Source organism: Epinephelus moara, chromosome 24 (genome assembly GCF_006386435.1).
Source record: "Epinephelus moara isolate mb chromosome 24, YSFRI_EMoa_1.0, whole genome shotgun sequence".
Taxonomy (NCBI): domain Eukaryota; kingdom Metazoa; phylum Chordata; class Actinopteri; order Perciformes; family Serranidae; genus Epinephelus; species Epinephelus moara.
The window spans coordinates 12093688-12118718 of record NC_065529.1 but is presented as its reverse complement, the minus strand read 5'-3'; the positions used below and the strand labels follow the sequence as shown (position 1 = coordinate 12118718).

At 42.8% G+C, this 25031-nt stretch overlaps 2 protein-coding genes across 2 annotated transcripts; one reads left to right on the top strand and one right to left on the bottom strand.

The window, feature by feature from the left end:
* Positions 1 to 2270: 2270 nt before the first annotated feature.
* LOC126385504 (bestrophin-3-like) lies at positions 2271 to 16314 on the top strand. Its single transcript, XM_050037250.1, has 14 exons — positions 2271 to 2357; positions 2476 to 2642; positions 4693 to 4787; positions 6615 to 6702; positions 8739 to 8884; positions 9792 to 9946; positions 12186 to 12263; positions 12440 to 12592; positions 13293 to 13373; positions 13801 to 13952; positions 14320 to 14410; positions 15081 to 15199; positions 15488 to 15745; positions 15939 to 16314. Exons 2-14 carry the CDS (start codon positions 2491 to 2493, stop codon positions 16312 to 16314), a joined length of 1944 nt encoding a protein of 647 aa, XP_049893207.1. The 5' UTR covers positions 2271 to 2357; positions 2476 to 2490.
* A 1133-nt stretch (positions 16315 to 17447) lies between these two features.
* nots (nothepsin) lies at positions 17448 to 24691 on the bottom strand. The gene is made up of 9 exons (XM_050037859.1): positions 24542 to 24691; positions 23327 to 23507; positions 22430 to 22547; positions 22087 to 22205; positions 20924 to 21123; positions 19189 to 19314; positions 18804 to 18948; positions 18608 to 18706; positions 17448 to 17672 (listed from the first exon to the last, which is right to left on the bottom strand). Exons 1-9 carry the CDS (start codon positions 24601 to 24603, stop codon positions 17508 to 17510), a joined length of 1215 nt encoding a protein of 404 aa, XP_049893816.1. The 5' UTR covers positions 24604 to 24691; the 3' UTR covers positions 17448 to 17507.
* Between the last annotated feature and the right edge of the window lie 340 nt (positions 24692 to 25031).

The following is a 25031-nucleotide window of genomic DNA, read 5'->3' as shown; positions in this document are numbered from 1 at the left end:
TAATAAAGAGTACAATATTTCCCTCAGAGATGTAATGGAGTATCAGTTTAAAGTAGCACATATGTTCATGTTAAGTACCCCAATAGTGTAGTTAAGTACAGTAACGTTACTTGAGTAAATATACCTGAATGTACAGTTAGTTACCACCACTGCTGAGTACTTTTAACTTGCTTTAAGTATATTTTGATGCCAGTAACGTTACTTTTTAATGTCGTTACACTATGGTGCTGTTATCTTTACTTAGCATTAGCAGAAACATTGAGTAAAGTGCCTTAACGTTAGCTACAGTTAGCTCCAGCATTAGCTTACAGCTAACTCTACAGTATCACATCAGGGCTAACGTTAGCTAGTCTGTTAGCTACCTAGCAGCTAGCTGGTAAGTGCGTATTAAACATGGCGGACAGCTAACTGACAGCACTAACAGCGACTCACTTTAATGAAAATAACCACCATGTAAGAAGTAAAGTTTTACCTGTTGTCGGTGTCTGTCTGTGTGTCCGTGTGTCCACACTTGATTTTACCGCGAAACACTCCCCCCGGGGCGGAGCAGTGGAAGCGGTGATCTGAGAGCGGCTGACTACACCCGGAGGGAGCGGGGAGACGACACCAAACTGACCGCAGATCAGTGCTAAGAGACGGGGACCCTCATGAGCACAGGGGTCCTCCTCATGGACGGTCCGCCTACAGTCTATAGAGACGATCTACGTCTGCGCACAGGAAACACAGTAACAGGAAGTGAAGACGTCTCACTCCGCTTCATTTCCGCTGTACCAAACTAACGGCAGCCATCATGGCTGACGTTTAAAGGAACACTCATATCAACCTAAAATCAATCTTTATGAACATTAAACACTCGTCCCGATAGATTTAAAGAGTGGTTTGAAAATGTATTCATATGCAATTAGCGTTTAATTTATATTACTTTATTTAATATTATAATTATGTTATATTTATCACTTATATTAACGTGTACTATCATTTTTATATTATAATTTTGTTTTCACTAATATTTTCTTTTCTTATACATATTGCATGGGCATTTTTTTAAATAATAAAAACAAAAAATTCACACAATATTAAAAAAAAGGCTAAACTAGTCAAATACAAAGATCAGAAAATAAATTAAATGACTTTATAAAGCCTATGACATAATAAACAACAGTGGCCTATAGAAACATGAGAAGAAAGCAAATAAAATGATCCCCTAAAAGCCCAGACACATCAAACCAACATCAAAGAACTAGCGGTGATGAAAGCCTCCTGCTGTTTCGCCTCATGTCGCCTGTGTCTCAGTCAAAAAGTTGCACATGTACCCACCACAAAGACTACAGCTAACTGCCAAACAGCACGTACTTTCTGCACCTGCATGAGAGGAAATAACTCTCCACGCCAGCAAACGGTGGTTGTCTGTAACCGTCACACGAAAAGGGAAACCGGACAACAGTCTTGATGCTAGTTAGCCAGTTAGCACATTAACAACACAATCAGAGCATATTCACCGTGTGCCAGTGAACAATAACACAAACCATCAGGAAACGTTTCTGCTAAAGAGAAAAATAATCTGAACTTATGGAACAAGTTTCTTTTGGTTTCACTCCCTCTTGTCTTTAGCTCTTTGTTTACGTTCCTCACTTCCATTTCTCTTCTCGTGCGCTGAGCTGAACTGCCAATCAGAGTGATTTCATTTACCGACAGGCTCTACCATCTCCAACATCAACAATGCAGGGCACATCCCAAAACCCAGGGTAACAGACTCTTACCAACAGCCCGTCACTGACTGACGTCTGACTTGGTGTGTCAGGGCCTTAAAATGTTGAACTGCTCCTTTAAAATTTCCTGCAGTTCCTCTGCTGTCCACCAGATGGTGCTCAACCAAACTTTGACTCTATTGAAGCAAATGGGAAAAACTTAATTTCTATTCATGGAGCATTTTTATGCTTCTTGCATTTTTAATTCATGTTTCTGCGTCTGTGATTGGCTGGTTTATTGTGTGACATCATGTTGTCGCTGACAGCGCTTCTGTTTATACATGTTTACCTCCACTGTTAACTATGCTAACACACACACACACACACACACACACACACAGCTGTAACATGACTACATTTAGCTCGTCGGCTCATCAATACAACTCTGGAATTGTGTGTGTGTGTGTGTGTGTGTGTGTGTGTGTGTGTTGGCATTACTGGGCAACTGGACAGCATCATGGTGGGAGAAAGAGGGAGCGAGAGAGCATCAGAGAGAAAGGAGGAGGGGGAGGAGGTGGTTGGTTGGCATCTGGCAAATGCAAATCAGGAAAGAAGAAGAAGAAGAGCAGGCACCACTGAGGGAAAACAAAGACATCTGAGAGTTTCACTGTGAGTACAAGGATTTAGAAATTATGATTTAAATTTATAACAATACAGTAGAGCTGATTATTTACTCTGTAAATGCAATGAGAGAGTCAGTCAGTCAGTCTGTGTGTGTTTCTGTCAGTCAGGTGGTCTCAGGATGACCGTCACATATTCCAGTAAAGTCGCCAACGCCACCTTCTTCAGTTTCCACCGGCTGCTGCTGCGTTGGAGGGGAAGCATCTACAAGCTGCTGTACCGAGAGTTCATCCTGTTCGTTCTGCTCTACAGCGTGCTGAGCCTCGTCTACAGGTCACACACACATTCACACACACATTTACAGAGGTCATTATTAGTCATGAAATGCTTCCTTTAAAACCTGGCTCTGAGTTTTACTTTAAAAAACACAAGTCTGGCGATATTCCAAATTTCTTATGTACAGCAAATCTCATAAAAAGACTCAAACAGTGAATGTGTGAAGAACCATTGTTGTACAAAAAACATCAGTGAGCAAATGTAGTGCAAATTTTAGGAGATCTGCAAAAGATGAATTAGTTTCCTTCGTCTCTTAAAAAAATGACACTGCAGGTCGTTTTACATGCAGATTATTGTAATCCATATTTATGTTTAGTGAGGGCAGCGACCTCTAGTGGCCATAATTACGAGTCACGATAACGAGTCGCTTCAAAGTATTCTTGTCTCGCTGTTTTATGGTGTGACAACGCCGTGGTTAAGGTCCCGTACGACAGTGTATCCTCATACAACGGTTGTGTGATATCTTACAATTAGCACACCTACCGGTTCGGTTAGGGTAAGAAAAAGAATCATGGTTGGGCATCATCACGTTACGTACTTAATGTAAAGTTAGGATCTTTACCTAAAGTTACATAGGTTAGGTTTAGGAAAAGAATCCTGGTTGGATCTTGTCACATTATGACTTAACGTAAAGTTAGGTACTGTAAGTTAGGTTTAGAAAAAGAATCATTGCCACATTACGCGCTTAATGTAAAGTTACGGATGTTAGCTACAGGATAAGAATCATGGCTGGACTTTGTCACATTGTGAGTCAAAGTGAGGATACGTAGGTTAGGCCTAGGAAAAAAATCCCGTTTGGACTTTGTCGTAATGACGTAACGTGAAGTAAAGTATTTAACATAAATTTATGTAGGTTAGGTGTAGGAAAAGAATTATGGTCGGGCGTCGTCATGTTAGGTACTTATGGTAAAGTTAAGTAGATTAGGTTTAAGTTAAGAATCATGGCTGAATGTCGTCACGTTATGCCTTATCGTACAGTTACGTACTTAAGGTAAAGTTATGCAGATTAGGTTTAGGAAAAGAATCATAGTCAGACTTTGTCACATTAAGACTTAATGTAAAGTAACTAAAGTAACGTAAAGTAACTGAATGTAAAGTTTCATAGGTTAGCTTTAGGAAAATAATCATAGTTGGGCATCATCAGGCTACGTACTTAAAGTAAGGTTAGGTACTTAATGTAAAGTTACGCAAGTTAGATTTAGAAAAAAAATCATGGTTGGACTTTGTTGCGTTATAACTTAAAGTAAAGTTTCATAGGCTAGGTTTAGGAAAAGAATTGTGGTTGGGCATCATTAGGCGATGTACTTAACGTGAGGTTAGGTACTTAATGTAAAGTTAAGTAGGTTAAGTTTAAGTAAAGAATCATGGTTGGACGTAGCCACGTTATGATTTAATGTAAGTTTTCGTATTTAAAGTAACGTGACAGGAGGAAAGTCCTGTGTTTGTTTGACCCGTCCGACCTAACCTGCCTCCTTAATCAGACTTTTGCTCTTTATACTACTCCTTTCTTCACTCCCGTCAGCGCATTGGTCACATTGGAGCCTTCAGGATTACATGGGTTATACATAATTTCTAGCGCATTACTTTTCATAGATATATACGTACAAACACAGCATGAAAACAGCCTGTGTTTAGGCACAAAAAGAATTTGGCTAGGGAGAGATAATGGTTTGTGTTAAAATGATCAGTTGAAACATGAAACATCGTGGGAGTTTTTGTGAATCTGTAGTTACAATCTGGACACGACCTACAAATAAAGTCTGCATAAGGAGGAGGTTGAGGTGGATTGATGTTAAAAAAACACAGGACTTTGACTCAGCAGACTGCTGTTCATGTCCCGTGTGAAACCAAAAGTCAGTGTTGAGTTATTTTAAGTTAGAGGCATGTACGTAACATCACGCCATTACGCAACTTTAAAAGTAAAATATTTACCTCTAAGACGTAGCTGAGGAGAATGAGAAAGCTGCATGACATGGAATTACTCCAGTAAAGTATAAGTACCTCAGAGCACCTGAGTAAATGTACCTCTGTGTCCTCTGTGCTGCAGACTCGTCCTCTCTGAAGACCAGAAGAGACTGTTTGAGAAACTGTCCATGTACTGCGATAATTACGCAGAGCAGATCCCCGTCACCTTCGTCCTGGGTACGTCTCACTGTTTACAGTCTGTTTACTGACTGAAGATCTTCAGGATTGTAGTTTGTTTGTCAAATACACAAAGAATCTATGCTGTGAAATGCAACGTGGCAATGTGCGCTCTGGCTTGTTTGTATTTCTTTAAACCAATCACAATCATCTTAGGCAGCACTAAGCCCTGGATACAGCTACTGCGCTCTTGTAAAATCAGTCAGGAGGGAAGTTGTTTTGGCGGAACATTTGCACAATGGGGAGGTGAGCGCTGGTTAAACTCCTGCAAAAGAAAACGTCATGTAAACTATTAAAAGACGTGTTAGGGTGAAGTCTGCTGGCTCGAAGGTTGTTGCTGTTTCACACAAAGTGTGGAGATATGTGTGGCTATGTGAGACTGGTTTCATGTGCGACAGGGATATGCAGAAAGAGAGGAGAATTACGATGACGTCACGCTAACAACAACGATCACTTCCAGGTAGAAAACTGGCAATTGTTTTGAGTTGTGGAGACATGTAAAATCGGCAAACTAGTTTATTTCTGTTGTCATTATCAGCTGTAAATGAAATGACTACGATATATAGAAGATATAAGATTGGCCTACATAGAAACTTGGTGGTCTGACCGATCTTATGTTTCTGTTGTGATTATTTTATGCACTTTGTTGCTTTGTTATCATGTTTGATAAACCAAATCTAACGGCACGAAAGCTATACAATACACTGCTGTGAGCGGGGGCCGCAGCAAAAACATGTACACTGTATTTAGAATATTTATTCTGCTTTACCTCACACATCGAGGCAGCGGTAGACCAGCAGCTGCTTCATAAAATGACCACTGTTGTCAGTGGAGTGTGGTTGCTTTGACTTAATGGCTTCAGTTACATGTTGGAAAGCAGTGAAAGTATTCTGAATATAGCGTACACTTAAAATGATACTGAATTTTTTTAATGGGTTTTGTTTTAGGTGGCTAAAAACGAACTAACTGACCATTTGATTGTAATGTACGTGACGTCAGTTTCTGCAGACATTACATAACTGATTTCTAACAGTAGCTCAATGAAAGATAATAAGATGAATAAGATGATGATTAAACGTGTCATTATCTCTCCTCTGACGGCCTGCTAATGGTTTAAATGGTTTATAGTAGCAGACGTGTCAGATTCACAGTCGATGTGTGTTGTTATTAATAATCACAGGACAAGTCGGCTAATATTAGTCCTCTGTGAGAACACAGCTATCACTCACCACTGACTGACGGATGACTGCTGTGTGCGGACACTATGGAGGACTGTAAACCACTCAGCTTCAATATCGAATGGAAATAAACACATTTATTAAAGCAGTTAAGTTCACTTTTAAAATACTTGAGTACTTATTGAAGCAAACATCATGAAGACTATCAGCTAGACTGAAATAGAATAAAAGCTCACTTATATAAAAAGTAAAATATAACTGCTTCCTGCCCGAGGAGACACACAGACACCGACGGGGCGTTGGGTTGCCTCATTAGCGAGCTGCTAATGGAATCAGATCATTAAAGAAGCAGAGAAAGGCTAAAAGCAGGATGAGTGTTTGAGTATCTGATCTGCTGCTGTGTGTTCACTCACTGTGTTTCTGTCAACCTTCAAACAACCCTGAGCTCAAAATCAGATGTTTCCTCAACATAAAAACACAAATAAAGTCCAAACCTGCAGCATTAAGATATCTGATAAATGTCAACACATTGACACTAATAAAAACTATAAACATGTGCGATGTCTGAAACACACCCGTCATGGTTTATTTTGATGACTTAATGTGAATTTAGGGAGAATAAATGTTCAGGTGTTTGTCTTTGTTTCAGGTTTCTATGTGACTCTGGTGGTGAATCGTTGGTGGAATCAGTTTGTTAACCTGCCCTGGCCGGACCGACTCATGTTCCTCATCTCCAGGTACGTTCAAACCAAGTGTCTTTCTGTGGGTCTGAAACATGAAACCTGTGTTCTGTGTGATGGTCAGCAGGGGGCAACTATACTGGTTGCAAAAACACGTCTGATTGTGAGAAAATGACCCAACTTCTCACTTGATTTATTTTCTCAGTTAACATTTTTCTAGCTGACGGAGGGAGCTCGGAGTAGAGCCGCTGCTCCTTCATGTTGAAAGGGTGGTCTGATCATCTGATCAGGATCCTCCTGGGCGCCTCCTGTTAGAGGTGTTCTGGGCACGTCCCACTGGTAGGAGGCCCCGGGGCAGACCCAGAACACACTGGAGGGATTATATATCTCGTCTGGCCTGGGAACGCCTCGGGATCCTCCAGGAGGAGCTGGAAAGAGTTGCTGAGGAGAGGGATGTCTGGGGTGCTGCTGCCCCTGCGACCCAGCCCCAGATAAGCAGATGACAGTGGATGGAAGGACATAATTCTAATGAGTTTATGGTCTCAATTGCTCGTTTCAATTCTTCTTCAGCTCTGCGTGATGTTCAGTTTTTAAATTATTGCCCCAGTTAGATAGAACAAACCATAAAGCAGGGAGTGCTTTAGGGCTCGGCTACCTTGTGATTGATAAACGGCAACTATAGTGGGTGTCCTCGGGTGTTCAGTCAGACCCACCCCTCCCTCTTCCCTAGCTTCACCCTATTGTCCAAAAATGGTCACTTCTGGCTCCAAAAACCAAGATGGCAACGGCCAAAATGCCAAACACTTCATTCATTCAAATAAACACAAGAAGTTTGTGCTCTAGAAAAGGATCAACACTCAGTGAATAACCTCCTAAGCCCTATGATAAGCTATTATGGCAAGGCTTAACTATACAGACCAGTGAGCAGTGATAACTAACATGTCTTTGGGGTCATCAGGTGGGAACCTCCTTTCACCAGTGTTTCGTCTAGTTGGTCCCATGACACCTCCAGGAGGCTAGACAGTGATCTCTGGCGTCCCAGAGACACTCCCCTAATGCCAGGTCTCACTGCTCCCCGCACCAACCCAACAACCTCCTTTACCTTACTTACACATGGCTTTCTCAGCCCAAACAGCACTGCCACCTTCAACAAACCCAGGCTCCGTACATGCGAGCTCCAGGTAGAGACAGTGCTGATACTATCTTTCCTAGTGCATTCACGATACTCTATTTCACACGCTACATAGCATAACTACAATATAAGCTAAAGTTAAAGGAGATAGATAAACTCACAGGATCAGCAAACACACTCACCTTGCAGCATGGTCTCAAACAAAAGGGATTCAATTAGGCCACTCCCACAAGGCTGTGATCATACAGAAAGTGTTTCAGCAGCTGGAGGCGATTTTTTGTGATAGTTTTTAATGAGAATGAAGCTTTCTGCTTGCTGTTTTTGCGCCAGTACACGCCTTGTGTTTCTGCGCTCTAGTTGTCTGGTGTTTTTGCCGAAGCACTCTGAACACCTAGAGTCGAGAAAACTTCAAGTCAGAGCGGAAACATGCCCAACGTCATCTCTGCTTTTTTCCCCATTGTCCAATCAGATGATTTGAGAGGCGGGGCTTCTGTGGTGGTCACGAAAACAAGTTTCCAGTTGGTAAACAGTGGAGGAGAAACTGGCGGTAGTGGTTGCTGGATACCCAGAGCTATATGACTTTACAAACCAGAGTTAGCACCATCTCAACAGAAAACATACATATATGTATACAACGTTACATCAGCTTCAAGTCTTCAGAGGCTCCACGTACAGATCAGGTTTTAGGGACACTAAAACAAGATGAATGTTAGTTCATGGGGCACAGGAATGTAGTGCGTCCCCAGATACACAGAATTGATACTTCCGGCAAAGTCGGTAGTGACACCATGACTCTATATTGATTCTACCACCTACACTCAGGCCACTGGGATCCTTAAGGAAGACCCTGCCTCAGATTCCAAGATAACACTTCACTGAGATTATATTTATATGATTTCATGTGACAAATGAATTGACCTCTTGACATACCGTGTGCTTTCCACCTTTGTGTTTCCTCCAGCTGTGTTCAGGGTAAAGATGAATATGGCCGCCTGCTGCGTCGGACGTTAATACGTTACGTGAACCTGACGTCGCTGCTCATCTTCCGCTCCGTCAGCACCGCCGTCTGCAAACGCTTCCCGACCATGGACCACGTGGTCGAGGCAGGTGAGGGTCTGACTGTGAGTGACAGTTTAGAGGGGGTTAGTGGAGATTATCACTGATTTTGTGCAACCCAACTTTACCGTACTTGTGCACAATCTATAAAGTATTAATTTATTAACCTCATGTTTCTGCAGTGCAAGTATTATAGCCTAATTTAGTACCAATTCAAGGTACTTTATTTCACGCTTGTAGTGAAGTATTCTCACAGTGTGGTATTAGTACTTTTACTGAAGTATAAAAGATCCAAATACTTCTTCCACCACTGTATGTGTCTGCTTGAACTGTCCGTGCTGCAGCAGTGAGTCCAAACTGAAATGATAAAAGTCAGACAGAGTTCAGCTTCTTCCCGGCTGTTCCTCTTCCTTCCTGTAACCGTCTGATCTGACCCCAGGGATTGGCTCGTTATTGGCCAATTAGAGAGGATCTCTGAGAGCAGATGAACCTGTTTGTCTCAACCTTCATGCATCATTTCAGACTGCAGCACTACAGAGTCCATCTGTGAGGTTTCCATGTCATGAAAGTGGGATAAAAGAAACATAAATTAAACAGAAAGGGGGATTTTAGATTAATTTTTGTCCTGTTAACACCATAGACTGTATAAAATAACACTCAGGTGCAACAGAAAAACATGTCAGCAACACAGATTTTGATGCTGATCGTCTTTCCCCGGAGAAAATGATTTCAAATGTTTGTGCTGACCTTTTTATTGGAGACACTGGGTCAAAATGTCCCGCTGCATGTGCACATGAATATGACAGATGTCTGAGTAAAGAGTCTCCAACAACCTCGGACTGGATTGATAGTTTCTGAGTGCCAGAGACTGACAACAAAACTGTCACTAAACTACAACTCTGCCGCATTTATAATCTGATACTGATGGTAGTGACTGTTTCTGTCGGCTCACCTGCAGGTTTCATGACTCCAGAGGAGAGGAAGGTGTTTGAGAACATCCGCTCTCCTCACCTGAAGTACTGGATCCCCGTCGTCTGGTTCTCCAACCTGGCGTCTAAAGCTCGACAGGAAGGACGAATCCAGGACAGCATCGACCTGCAGAACATCCTCAATGTGACACTCAACATTTAATATTCTGGTTCAAAAATGTTAACATTGAGAGATTTAAAGGGTGGGAGGAAAAAAACAAAACGCAAACAGGTTAAAGGTCACGAGGCAGAAACAAGATCACACTGACATCATAGACAAAACTAAACATTTTAAGATAAAGTCAAAATGTCACCAGAAAATGTATGCTGTTGAAAGGATTTTCAATGCTAGCAAGCTAACGTATCAGATACAAGGAAAGCTGAAGCTAACACAATCTTAAACATTAAATTTTTTTTCAAAATAAGCCACTAAATACACTGACCATGACATCATGGCTACGATCACTACCAACAGTGAACTATCTAAAAGAACTTGCTAACATAGCATAGCTTCAAAGTGAAACGTGACTAGTTATAGGATACAAGCTCTAGTTGATGAAACTGAAGCAGTTTATATATCTCTACAAAAATAGATTAGCTGACCGATCTGAACAACATCAACATTAGAGTTTTTATTATATGATTAATAAATCAATGAAATATTCAGTTTCACTACATCACATTACTGAAGCTTAAGACACACTAATTTCTGTTTCACTGTGACATTATGAGCAGTTTTTTAAAACTTTTTCCAGCCAGGATGGTGCCACAAGAAACAATTGTTTTTGACCGAGACATCACTGCATTTCCAACGGAGGTGCTGCCACGAAAATAGGTAGTTTTTATCAAAGCATTGCTTCGTTTCCTGCAGGGATAGTGCCACAAAACGCGATTGTTTTTTAGAGACATCACTGCATTTCCAGTTGAGATAGTGCCACGGAAATAGGTCATTTTTTTAATCGAAACACAGCTGTGTTTCCTGACAAGATAGTGCCAAAAAACAGTTGTTCCTAACTGAGACATCATTGCATTTCCAACGGGGATGCTGCCACAAAAATAGGTAGTTTTTATCAAAACATTGCTTCGTTTCCTGCAGGGATAGTGCCACAAAACGTGATTGTTTTTGACCGAGACATCACTGCATTTCCAGCAGGGGTAGTGGCATGAAAATAAGTTATTTTTTATTGAAACACCACTGTGTTTCCTGCCAAGATAGTGCCACAAGAAACGATTGTTTTTGACCGAGACATCACTGCATTTCCAACGGGCATGCTGCCATGAAAATAGGTAGTTTTTATCAAAGCATTGCTTCGTTTCCTGCAGGGATAGTGCCACAAAACGCGATTGTTTTTTAGAGACATCACTGCATTTCCAGTGGAGATAGTGCCACAGAAATAAATTATTTTTTATCAAAACACCACTGTGTTTCCTGCCAGGATAGTGCCAAAAATACAGTTGACATTGGGATAGTGCGACAAAACGCAGTTGTTTTTTAGAGACATCACTGCCATGGAAATACATTATTTTTTTTATCCAAACACCCCTGTGTTTCCTGAAAAGATAGTACCACAAAGCAGTTGTTTTTGACCGAGACATCACTGCATTTCCAACGGGGATGCTGCCATGAAAATAGGTAGTTTTTATAAAAACATTGCTTCGTTTCCTGACAAGATAGTGCCACAAAACGGTTGTTTTTTTACAGATATCACTGCATTTCCAGCAGGGAAAGTGCCACGAAAAGCAGTTGTTTTATACAGAGATATCGCTGCATTTCCTGCCAGGATAGTGCCACCAAAACATTGGCATTTTAAGCCGAAACATGATCTTTTTCTAACTGTAATTTAGGTCTTTGTGCTTAAACCTCACCACATGTTAACCAGAGCGCTGTTAACACATTAGGTTTTAATGTATCTCCTACGTAATGACGTACAAACAAAACGAGTTTGTGGTTTGCAGAAACATATACACCAACATTTATTCTGGCGACTGGGTTGCTTAAAAGTCTTGCATTGAAAATATCATTTAGGTTAAAGTATGTTCTTATGGTTCTCAAAGTATGTATAGTGCTGTAGACGGCTCCCTGTCAGTGTTTTTGGATTAATATTATTTCCTGCTGGTACGGCCTTAAGTGTCTCTGTGGTTTGATATTTGCACAAAGTGAATCATGTAAGTGTCTCATTGGGTTACAAATACATCCTGTCAAAGACAAAACAACACTTTAGCAGATGCGGATTGAGCCTCTAAATCCCTGTCAGTGTGTGACCACATAAACCAGACATGTGGGTAATGTGACACCCAGATTTACTCTCAGTGGAGTAGGGTGGGACTGTTGTTCTTCAATCAGCCTGTTGACTTACAGGAGTCTGTTGAATCTGTTTCCTCAGGAGATGAACGTGTTCAGGACTTGGTGTGCGACTCTGTTCGGCTACGACTGGGTCGGCATCCCGCTGGTTTACACACAGGCCTGTCTCTCTCTCTCTCTCTGTCTGTCTGTCACAATAACATGTTTAAATCGGATGCAGCTCCTCTAATTACATCATCATCATCCTCATCCTCCATCATTACTGTAACTGAATCAGAGCTCTCCCACTCAGAGTGCGGGAGGATGCTCACTCAAGTCTCTGTGATCTCTCTGCAGGTCGTCACTCTCGCCGTCTACACCTTTTTCTTTGCATGTCTGATTGGTCGTCAGTTCCTCGACCCCGCCCGGGGCTACCCTGGCCACAAACTTGACCTCTACGTCCCCGTCTTCACCCTGCTGCAGTTCTTCTTCTACTCCGGCTGGCTGAAGGTGCACACGGCTTCTACTCAGAGCGTTTATATATTTCTTAAAGCAGAAACAAGGCGTTTTTAACTGGTTATGAAAGAGTCTCAATCTAATACTGGTGCCTCTGTATGACCTACATCAACAAACGAGACCATCAGAGAGATGATTGGCTATTTAGTTATTCTTAATGGCTGTCCCCGGGGCAGATTCCCAGACCAGAGGAGCCTCTGATTACATTTTCCCAGACAAAGTTTGGCAGTCGTACATTGGCCAGTTAAAAGGAAGCAGGAGATTTTTCTTGAGAGAATTTTATTATGTGGTTTTGGCAGATATTTGGGCAGAGAGAAAAAAGAATTGACTGAAAAACAAACAAATAAAAAAAAGCCAAAAGGGACAGTGTTAGCCAGCTAGGCCGCTAGCTGCTGAGTGATCATAACAGAATACTCTAACTTTAATTCCTGCTCATTTTAGAAAGGCCACTACAAGGTTCCAGCCATGTGCATCACTTTTTAGTGTCCCCTTGAAACAGTCTCTGGTGTGTCGTGAGCTTCTTGCAGCACCTTTCTAAAAGCTGTGCACGTGTCATTAAGTTGATGAAGTTGCTTCTTCATTTGTGTTTTGATTTGCTGTACACTGAGCTCTAACAGCACCGTACATTGGCTCCTACTATACCTCTCAAATATGTGTGACTGACCCCCAGATGTGATCTGTGCCTTGTCGTCAGGTAGCGGAGCAGCTGATCAACCCGTTTGGAGAGGACGACGACGACTTTGAGGCGAACTGGATCATCGACAGGAACCTTCAGGTCAGAGGTTCAGACACTCTGGAAGCAGAAGACATGATGTTAGTTTAATAGTGTGCAGCAGTACCATGAGGGAGCAGACAGGGGGCGATGTCAGATGAGCAGAGGGTCTGATACCAGGTGAACACACAAGGAAAACCAGCACACCTGTGAGGAGCCAACTGTAGGTAGGTCAGAACGGGCGAGGAGTCGAGGATAGGATGATAGGTAGGTGTGGTGGAGAGGCGGAGTGAGTGGAAATGTATCGGGTGAACAGAGAGAGTGGCAGGTATGGCAGGTCGTACGTGCACACTGTGACAGACAGCATGGTACACTTTACTGCAACATACACACTTTAAGTGTTTAATGACATTGAATGTTTTATCTAAAACAAAACCACATCAAAATCCCTTCTTCATCGTGGTGACTTCCTGTTTACCTGTCCCTCCAGGTGTCTCTGCTGGCTGTGGATGAGATGCACATGAACCTGCCTCACATGACCAAAGACATGTACTGGAACGACTGCGAGGCTCGTCCGCCATACACACTGGCTGCCGCCGACTACTGCATCCCTTCATTCCTCGGCTCCACCACCGACATGGGGTCAACACACACACACACACACACACACACATTTTACACAATACACATTTAAAAATTTTGATCGAGCAATGTGATTGGTTGAAGCCTCTTTGGTTGTTATGGCAACTGTTACACAGGAAGCTAGGGCGCTTTGTTTTCTTCTGTTTTCATTTTGATGTATTTGATGGAAACTTTTAAGGCAGTACACATGAACTGGTAACTGTTGTACAAAGATATATCCTCTAGAGGGCGCACTCTTCATCAGCAGAAATTTAAGTGTTATGTTGCCCCTGATAATCTCAAAAATCTCAAGTCAGAGTTATGTCATGTTGAGTTCAGAGTCATAACATCAGCAAAATGAAAATCTTTCATCCAATGTTTCTTCCAGACTTTCTGACATCCTGCAGGTTGATGAGCCTGAGGTCAGCGACAGTCGTCCACGGCGACAGGAATCAGTTTTGGCTTGGCGGCAAGAGTCGGTAATACAGAGTTTCTTATTACCTCTGTCAAAGGTTCAGCCGGTATGACTGTTTGTCAGTGAGTAAGCAGATAACTGCAAAACCTAAATGAAAGATATCAGTGAAATCAGCCCGTTTTAGTTCACAGGTCTTCTAGTACCGATGCCAAGTCATGCCCCTCAACGTGTGATACCAACGCCGAAGACACCCCTGAGCATCTCTAGAGATGCACTGGGCTTTCAGCTAACTCTGATATAAACTCACCCAGGAGAACATTCAACACTTAAAGCAACTGATGTACAATAAAGAGCAAAAACGTCCATGTAGGGTGGGCTGGAGGGGAGGAACAAGCACAGACATTCATCCAGAGATCACAGGTCGTGTCTTGTGACACCAAGTCAGTGCTGTTGTCATGTTATGTTACATAACTTACATCCGTCCGTTGTTTACTTACATCACTCCTGTGAAGTATTTAAAGGGTGTGTCTCATAGATCACGAAAGGGTGTCCTCTGCATTGGTATCACACACTGGGATTGTAAGAGAGCGTCTGTATTTGACGACTTGATATGAGAACACGTTGGTGATATATAATGGAAGATGCTCTATATGCAGATGATAGAATTCTAAACATGGTAATCTTGGATGAATGTTTAAATTTGTCTACAGTTCCATATCTTTTGTTGTTTACAGGTTCTGGGTCGGGTCCGCCGGCTGCTGAGCGTTCAGGAGCCTCCTGACCTCCGACCTCCTCGACCCATCTTCAAACGACACAGCAGTGATGCAACAGGAAGCTTCTTCCCAGAGTTCAGGTACAGGGTTGCTCCATCTAAAGCACTAAAGATTCTCGTATCAGACAGTTTTAATCACAGCCTATACGTTATTGGTGAGAAGCAACAAATAAGTGCCAAAAACTGCATTTCCTCTAATGGCCACTTGAGGCTGAGAGTGAGTCAATTCCCATAGACACCAAAATTTTGGTGTCCTAAAAAGTCTTGTTCGGTGTTTGGTTGAACTAAGCCAAAGTGCCGAACTTGAGGCTTCGAAGGAGTCATTGGGCGCAGTTGGGTTTTCTAAAACCATTTTATCAATCCATCCAGGCTCAATCCACATCCAGAGGATACAGGTCCATCATCCCCAGCCATTGACACCCTGTCAACCTTAAGGGAGGTCAGCAGCAACCCTCCGTCTCCTGAAAGGTCGCCCTCTATTGTTTTCCCTCGTCTCGTCGTCAGTCCACCGTTGTCTGGTGACGTCTGCCACAACATGGATTCTTCTGGGAATAGTGATGCTGCAAAGCATCAGAATGGACTGGATCCGTCCCCCACTGAGGAGGCACCGGGCTTTGATACCCTGAGGTAATTCACTGGTTTTCTGCTCAGTGTCATTTTGACTTTTCACTCTTTGTTTGTCCAACTCTGTCCATCATGAACCACAGTTTGTCTTAATTTATGTGATGTACTCCTCCTCTATCTTTTAAATTATTAATTCACTCCTGTCCTTTCACTCCTTTAACTTCCCTTTGTGGTCTGTCCCATTCTGTATTTCCAGGACCAGCTCCTCAATCTGTTGTTCCCCCACCCAGCTGGGACCCAAGGAATTCCGCTGGTTGACTCTAAACGTCCGGAATCGGCCACCAATGCGGCCACGGGGACGCCAGTTCTCCCTCCAGTTCTCCAGGCAATCGTCGAAAGCCTCGGTTCGAAGCCTGCCAAGCCCCAAAGCTCTGGGAAGGCGAAAACGATGCCTGGCTCGATTCCAATCCAGACGATTACCTGGTCCACATACCGACACGCTGCAGCTCCCTGACCCTGAGTACGACCACGAGTTCCAGGGAACGGCAGGAACGGAGGACGACGAGAGGGAGGGAACCAACAACAGCGAAGAGATCGAACACTCCCAGTCACAGAGCTTGGAGAAGAAATGAGAACACCTTACACAGACACAAAACACTGCCCAAACAGAGCCAGTCTCCAAGCTGGTAACAACAAGATAAGTCAGAGGAGAATTTGGGTCAGTGGAGACAAATTCTCAGCCTAAGATCGTCCACCAAAGAACATGAAAGTCATTATAGTTAACTTACACTGAACTAAAAACTAAAACTAGGTGCAACAAAAAAATCTCAGATAACTGAAATTAAAAAATAAAGACTTACTTATGAAACAATATTGTGTACCTTCCAAACAAAGTAAAATAAAATAAAATACATGAAGCATATCTTTAGATTTAGTCTTTTTCAATTTGGTAAAATTTGTCAATACAAGTATGAGGAGACATCGGTCCATATGTTTATTGAGGCTGGAATTACAACATGACTGTGAGTCAACTGACTTCACAAAGTGCTGTGTTCAGGGGCAAGATTTAGAAAGGTCAGAAAAGGTATTACAATACAAACAAAAAAAACATCAAACTAATACTGAAACAAAAACTCTAAGCGCCATTTATCAGTGATAATTTGTTAGATTGTATCACTTGCTACACTAGAGAGGAAAATATATTTTAGTGTAACGTTGAAGAGGTTGTGAATATGTGAGGTCACTTTGGTCTTGTATATTTTGACCTCTGTCCTGTGAGGCTACCGTACACGTGTGACAAACTGCAACCTCTCCTTGTAATGTCAGAAATTTTCCATTCAATCTTTGTTTTAATAACATTTAAACAGGTGAGTTATATAAAAATTCAACCCCCTGTACAGTTGTCATGAATGTTGAAATTGGCTACAGAGACCAAAACTGTTTTTGTACCAGCTGCTGCTGTAAAGGTTCAAAAGGGATTGACTTGCTCTTGGAGCCAGCCCCTAGTGGACATTAGAAGAACTGCAGTTTTGGCACTTCCACATTACTTTTTTTTTTTTTCAGTCTTGGAGGTTGCCTGTTGAGCTGTACTCAACAGTTCGGCCAATGATAGTTCGTCCTTGATGATGTGATTGGGGTAAGGTCTAACTTTCTCACAGAAGTTGAGAAACAGATCAGATAACGATGGTAACCTTGAGCACAACACTGCTGGCTAGTTAAATACGAGTCCTATTTGTGTTACAATGATTACAAAAAGCTGTGAAGGTCATTTTAACTGTATCATATTTATTGGTCATGCAGTTGTCAGCCATTGATAACTGATGGATTAGTGCTTAGCAGTGGCCAAGCCGACCCGGTCTTGTCCTCTGTCGAAGATGCTGTAGAACTCTGTCAAAAATACATCTCCCAGAATCCACAGGGGGCCTGCGGGGGTAACAATGTCCACAGCCTGGAAACCGCTGAAACACAACTCCCTGTCGCCGAGCATCTCCTGTAGGTCGAGACATTTCAGTATCATACAGTGTATTTATCAGAGTAATTTGTCATGTCGAGCATAAAAATTAAACTGAATGAATAAGTGTGTCGCTCAGGTCCAGGATATAAAAACTTCAGACTAAACATAAATAACGACAAAAATATTGAGAGTTAGCCATCAAACTTTTGCTTCAAAACATTCGTCAGTACATCCTTACCTACAATAACCAATGTGTTTTGAAAGCACGTTAAGAGAAAGACACATCTATCAGCACATCCTGAACCAGAGAGGAAAACTAAGACGTGGTATACAGTTTGTCTGGGGTGAAAACCTGTAGAATCTTCTCACAGGGTTTTAGACATCTGCTTTACAGTTTCCTGAAACACTGCAAACTGTCTTGGAAAATCCTTCGTACTCTTTAATTGTATAAAGTTTGGCTGGACTGAAAATCTTCAGTCTCTGCCTTCTGTGACACATGCTTTGAAATATCTGCAGTCCAGTCGTAAGAAGAAAATGTTGGCATTGTTTGTTTCTGCAAACCATAAATACATTTGTACTTTTCAGACATGTCATATCAATGTTTTTAAAGTGGCGCTGTATTTGAGCTGACAGTCACTGGGAGGTGGAGCGGAGGGTGGATTGCGTGACACCTAGACGAGACGAGTGCCAAGCTGCAAGCTCTTGTTATCTGTGATATTGGGCTTTATAAATAAAATTGAATTGAATTCAAGACCAACAAAATCGGTTGGATTTTAGCAAGTCATTGATTGAACCAAGACACCCTGTGGTACCCTTGGACCCTGGACCTCTTAAACCCTTCAGAAACCCTTGCAAATACCCGAACACCTCCTAGACCAACACCCCTTGATCCCTACGCTACATGCTAACAATGTAATCCGTATTAGTAATCACAACAAACACAGACGGCTGCAAACGGACAGAAAACAAACCTTCCTGACATATTGCTCAGAAGTCAGTGTGTACTCTTTTCCTCCCAAAACGAATGTCACATGAGGCAAACTGGACAGCCGGACACAGTCGATGAGGTACTGAAACACACACAGAGGTAAAAATCCAAGGAGATTATTTGTTAATCAAAAGTCTTTTTCAGTTTTAATTATTCTCCAGGATGATTTTTTGTTTAACCTCTCCAATGTTTGTGGGAGAAGCTCCAATCAGCTGCTGAAGGCTGAGGATGTCATTGGTTGGTCCGGCGATGAGGGAGGTTCCAGTATCGACGATCGCCTGGCAACCATTAGGACAGAACGAATTCATACCCTGCACGGCCACGCTGAAACACACAGAGGTCATTAAGTCTGCATGTTTCTGTGAGCTGTGAGTGAATACTTGTTGTCTTATAGTCCTGCTGGGACCGCCATCTACTGGTTACTGTGTGTACTGCACAGCACACCAGCACAATCTATCAGCTGTGACGATAACTGTGATGAACGAGGTCAAGAACCAAAGATGCCACAAAATCAGGAAAAGCATTTTGAAATAACAAAGAAATCATCAAAAGTGTGTCAGAGACCTGTCCATCTTAATCTGCCAGTATCCCTTAGCAGTCACAGGAAGCCAGTTGATTGGTCCGCTGTACAACGCCTCGTCTGTTCCGCCTAGCAACAGTTCGCCTTGTGGGTTGCCACTACTTGTTTTCCTGCAGGGACAAAAATCACATTTCAAGCAACAAACTTTATTGACTTAATTATGTTCAGTCAAGAACCAAAAGCACTTCTGAACACCCAGAGTCCTCTGCACCCTCCTGGGACTCTCTGACTCCTGTGAAAGTCTTTAAACCAACTCTTAAGCCAGACATTCACTCATACTCCAGGAGTAAAGGCCTTTGCACACCAAGTCTGTTTTAAATCCAAATTTGACGCATGTCTAAAAAGAAAAAAAGAACGATCCCACGTCATGTCAATCATCTTTGCACACTGATTCCGAAACTTTAGTTCATCATCAAAGTCGTCAAAACAGGTTTGATTTTCTGTGTTTTTCACATCTGTCAAAAGCCTTTAGAGATGTTTGACCAAGAATCAGAAAAGAAAATCTGGTGGCAGGACACATCCATGACAAAACAGAGGAACGGGTCTAAAAAAAAGTGCCTCAAAATGGTTTTCTAAGAACTACTAGCGTTCCTAATTCTTGCAGTGCAGGCACAACAAAAAGGGGGGTTTTAGAACTATGAAAAGGCCCTCCAGTCTGAAAATGCCTTTTGCTTCTTCTCAGGAACTTTCTGGAAGCCCTTAGACTACCTTGAGACCTTTAAACTCTCACTGGGGAACCTCTGAAGCCCTGGATCCTTCTGGACCCATCTGACTAAAACATAGGTTACCCTAAAACATGTTCGATACTAGGGCATTAACGACTTTAATTTTTTTCAGGTCGACTTATTTGTCAATAAAGTCGAAGTCGAGTCGACAAGTCATTTGATGACGTCATCACATTGACACAGCGGAGCAAAGTGAAGTATCTCCACGCATGTGATGTGTGTCTGTCAAGGGCCAAACATACTCAGGCAGAACGTACACGGAACGGACTCCGCGGAGGTCCACGTGGACTCAAAGCGGACTTCCGCAAGCCCTGTGCGCGCAAAGCTCAGATTTTACAACCGCGCGGACTCCGCTCCGCGCACCAGTGACTGCTCGGCATGTATTTTTCACATCGCGGAGATTTTTCACNAGAGAGAGAGAGAGAGGGAAAAAACACACGACTTGTCGACTCCTCCCGGGGGGTATCGACTTGTGCCACTGACGTCGACACGTCGACAAATCGACTTTTCTGTTAATGCCCTAGTAGATACCCTTGGAAGCCAAAGGAATCCCAAATTATAGAGGTGTCTGCAAGACACAGTCTCTCTGAGCGTTGCCCAGATGTTCTTGCCAGTCACCACTGGAGCCAGATGGCACCCCGAACTCTTTGGACTCTCCTGAAACACGGAAACCTCCTACATCACCTGAAAACAACCTGGAAACAGAAGACCCTTTCAGAACCTCTCCTGAACAACCAACCAACAATTCTTGAGCTTTATATGGACTCCTGGAAGAGCGTAGACTCCAGTTTGGAAACCAAAAACAAGTGTGACTGTAAAGTTGCTTGTTCAAATACAAAATGATAAAACTTGTACAGGAACTCTCCTCCCTCCAATGCACCCTGAGTACGTCACTGAACCCTGAACTGGTTGTACTGGTGAGCTCCTGGTGTGAATGCCTGAAAGGAGACAAACTCTTGAGTCATGGCATTAGGCTGGAAAAAAGAGGTCGAACCTGTTGAGGTAAAAGGAGAAGACTTTCTCCTCCACTGTCTTCTGCGTCATCATGTTGTCAAAAAAGGGGTTTCCAAGGATCTCTGCCAGGGACGGGTACGCCATCCCCAGAACGCCATCGAACTTCGCCATTACAAATGCGGCACCAGGCTCGTAGACTGACTCTCCGAACTCCTGGTTCAGGACGGTCACACCCCCGACCTGGAACAGAAGATATGTGATTATGGAATATGATAAAACAGAGAACATCGTCAGCCTCTCCAGCAGTGTGGTGTCAAAACAAATCTTCAAGTCTTAAGAGCTGGAGGAGCTGGAAGCAACAGATGTCAACATCAGTTTCCTTTTGCTCACAAACTGTTTTACTCTTGAGGTGATTTCTTGATGTTGGTTTGGTACGATAGAAATAAATGGGAATTTATTTTGATACAAATGTATTTCCATGACCCCAGAATCAAGATTTTTGTCAGGAAATGTAATGCACGAGTATTTTTAATGTTTAAAAGATAACACGCTGCACATACAAACGATTTTATTGATGTTTGCTTTTACTGGACAGTTGGTATTACAGAAGCCGAAAGGAAACACAGGAAGACAGAGGGTTATAATAACACAGGTCCATGACCAAAACCAAACTGTTGTTCGACATCACGGTTTGTGGCGTGCACTTTAACGATTCAGCTACTAAATTTCAAAGGTGTCAAACACTTTGTTTTCACGGCTGTATTACATGCCGGTATCCACCGTCAAAAAATTTGAAGAAAATCTTGAAATATTGAAAAAAACGTTTTTACACTCGGGGAGCTGGAGAAGTTGAAGTATCACCTAAAGATAAATACAGCTAAGTTTGTCTATTATTTTTGGATACAAAAACACTAAAGTCCCGACTGAAACAGAATCAGGGACATGCAAACGTATGCGATGTATCTTAAACGTCTAGTGTGTGGGATTTAGTGGCATCTAGTGGTGAGGCTGCAGATTGCAACCAACTGAAACTTCTCCTTATGCCAAGCATGTAGGAGACCTAAGGTGGGCGACACAAAAATGCGACTGGACTTATCTCTAGAGCCAGTGTTTGGTTTGTCCCTTTTGAGGTACTGCAGAAACATGGTGATTATATCATATATACATACATGAATATTTTTAGTGCAGTAGAATAAACTGGACCTTCAGTGTGTCTCTGCCCATCACTCCCAGCAGGTGTCCTGATCCGTAGTTAATCCCAAACATCCGACCGTCATGACGAAACGAAGAGGACTCAAACGCCCTGAAGCGCCTGTGCAACGCTGTGAACACACACACACACACACACACACACACACACACACACACACACACACACACACAGACCTTGAACTTCTTATCACAGTCTCTAAACCATGATGTCATACTGTTCTGACCCACAAACACAGCTCTTATAAAATACCAACAGTGTCAAACACCTGAGTGTACTGTGGTGGTATACTGTGAGTTGTGTGTTGTGTGTGTGTAGTGTAGTGTTGTGTAGTACCACAGGCTTGGCTGACGCAGTAGGTTGACGGCACCCAGAGGTCAGATGAGCCGGTGTCAAAAATCACAGAGAAGTTCTGCCCTGGAGTCCCGAGAGTGATTTCACCGTAATACTGAGCCTGATACACAACAGAGATACACAATGGAGATACACACAACAGACACACACACAACAGACACACAACAGAGACACAATATTAATTCCAGTGAAGTGTTTCAGAGATGAAAATTTGTTGCTAATAGTTTAGCCTTCTGCTAACAGGGGCTAAAGGCCCACGGCTGCAGCTTCAAGTTCATGCTTATGTAGCTAACGTTAGCTAGAGCCTCAAGTCACAGTGTGTCCTCCGCCTCACTCCCCGCTGCTACAGGCCAGCAGCTCTGGAGGCAGACCCCCAGTCAGCAGCCGTAGCAACTTGAATCCAGCCTGCACAAACCCCAGCAAACTTTCTGTTGCTGCCGTTACACAGGTTAGACCTGGTGCAGCTGGAAACTGCTGTGACACCCAGCACCGGCGGGTTTTCCCCGGTTGAGTATGAGCCGCTACAGTCGCTGACCGAAACTCTGTCTCTGGAGCTGCAGCCCGTTTTCCTCCCAGGGAAGCAGTCCACAGTGGTGAGGAGTGAGGCGGAGGGACTATGGGGCGACTAGCAGCGAATTCTTGTCTCGTCTTTGGTCTGATAAACAGAGAGAGAGCAGCGAGGACGGGCTGAGTTATGAGCTGCAGACAACTCTACAGTCAAACGAGATTAAATTAATCACTGTATTGAAACACATGGTTACTGTATGAAACGGATGCATATGCCCATGGTGGAGGAGGAGGGACTCATGAGCAGATGCTGGTTTGGTGCCTTGCTCAGCAGCACATCAGTAACACTAAGACAGTCAGAGTTGTTCTTACGTCCATGTAGTTGTAGATCTTCTCGCTGTAGCGTCCGAGCCGCAGTGACGGGGTGCCAGGCGGGAAGCACTGAGCATAGCGGCGGCTAAACATGTCGGGGCGGTGATCCGTCAGGAACTCCTGCAGCAGGCCGTCGGCTCGCAGCTGGGAACGAACCGAACGCACCCGCTTCAGAGGAACCCTGCGGAGGAAACATTTTAAAAAATATATTTGACTAGTTTTTCCTTAATCTTTAAAGAAGTAGTTCAACATTTTGGGATATAAACTATGAGACAGCCTGGTCCTGCACAAGACCTCTCACTGATTAACATGTTGTTTCATTTGTGTATAAACCACAGACTGTGTAAAGTAATGGACGTAGCCACCGTGACATCACCTACTGGTTTTTGGTCTTTTGTTTTGAAGCCTTGATTTGGCATTTTAGATGTTTGGAGCCAGAAGTGACCATATTTGGACGAGAGAGTGACGCTAACCCTAAAACGAGCTGCTAGCTTGGTTAGCACAATGCATTTACAGCTGTAATTAACTGTGATGCTAATGCTAATTTGTTACTCGCAAAAAACGGTATGTCTCAAAGTCAAGGAAGGATCCTTAAATGGCTGAATTTCAAGGACGCTACGTCATCAAATTCCACCTAAGGTCTGCTCCAATGTCAAGGATCCTTCTGAGTGTCACGAAGGACTGTCTTGAAGGATGCATGTGTGTATCCTCTGCGGGTACAAATTCCTTGTAAGGACTCGTCCTACCAAGGAATGATCCTTGACTTTGAGAAACACCAACAGGCTTAAAACCATTAAAACAACCAGAAAAACTGAGCCTCTGACCCCTAATGCTTCGTTCACGCTACAAGCAACAACAGACGAAAACATTTGTGCAAATTTAAACGGATTTATTCATAGCTGAGATCAAAACCTTTCATTTGCTGCTGGTCAGAATATTCTAACGTAAATTATGCCAGAGACATATAGTGTGCCAACTAACCCCGACCTCCCCTACTTTATATTTTCCAGCGTAAAACAAACCCGACTCACTAACTTAAACTAATAATAGAAGTCAATTGAGTCAATTCTCAAAACTGTGGGAATAAAATGTTTTTTTTTAGCCCTAAAATAAATAAAAAAAATATCCGTCTTTATGTCTGCAGTCTGACTTGAATGATAAAAGAGCAGTGACTGTATTTGTACACTGACATTAATGAAGGTGTATTTCTCCTACCTGACCAGCGCTGAGCTCGTCCATGTCCAAACCAACAGCAGCACCAACACCAGCCTCAACATGTCTGTCCCTGTCCCCGTCTGTCTGTCCGACTGCTGGTTTACACACCATGAGGAGTTTTTATCAGAGTTCTCTGCTGCTCTGAATGGATCACCTACTCTATGTGTGTGTGTGTGTGTGTGTGTGTGTGTGTGCTGATAAAACACAGACACTGGTGGAACCTGAAACCTGATGCATCAATAATTACCTGATGAATAACATGACAAAGTAAAAGCAGCTATCAGACAATATGTGAAGGTTTACGTGTTTTTTCCAGACCTGTCTTTCGCTGAGACGGGGCTGCTAGAGAGGAAAATGTTTCTAAGACGTTACAAATGTTTTATTGCGAAACTACGATTAAGATAAGACTTTATTTATTCTGAAGGAAACTGTTGTGGTTTGTGTCTGTCCGGTTTGGGGACCACAGAATTGTATCTCCGCTCTTTGCAGA

Bases quoted from the DNA above. Each gene is read 5' to 3' on its own strand.
- LOC126385504 (XM_050037250.1), top strand. From the start codon at position 2,491: ATGACCGTCACATATTCCAGTAAAGTCGCCAACGCCACCTTCTTCAGT. The intron at 9,947-12,185 runs GTGACACTCAAC...CTGTTTCCTCAG, and splicing joins ACCTGCAGAACATCCTCAAT to GAGATGAACGTGTTCAGGAC. The intron at 15,200-15,487 runs GTACAGGGTTGC...CAATCCATCCAG, and splicing joins AGCTTCTTCCCAGAGTTCAG to GCTCAATCCACATCCAGAGG.
- nots (XM_050037859.1), bottom strand. From the start codon at position 24,603: ATGTTGAGGCTGGTGTTGGTGCTGCTGTTGGTTTGGACATGGACGAGC. The intron at 21,124-22,086 runs GTCCAGTTTATT...CTTCTGTTCCAG, and splicing joins TGGGCAGAGACACACTGAAG to GTCGGGGGTGTGACCGTCCT. The intron at 19,315-20,923 runs GTTCGACCTCTT...TTGTCCCTGCAG, and splicing joins TTCTCCTTTTACCTCAACAG to GAAAACAAGTAGTGGCAACC.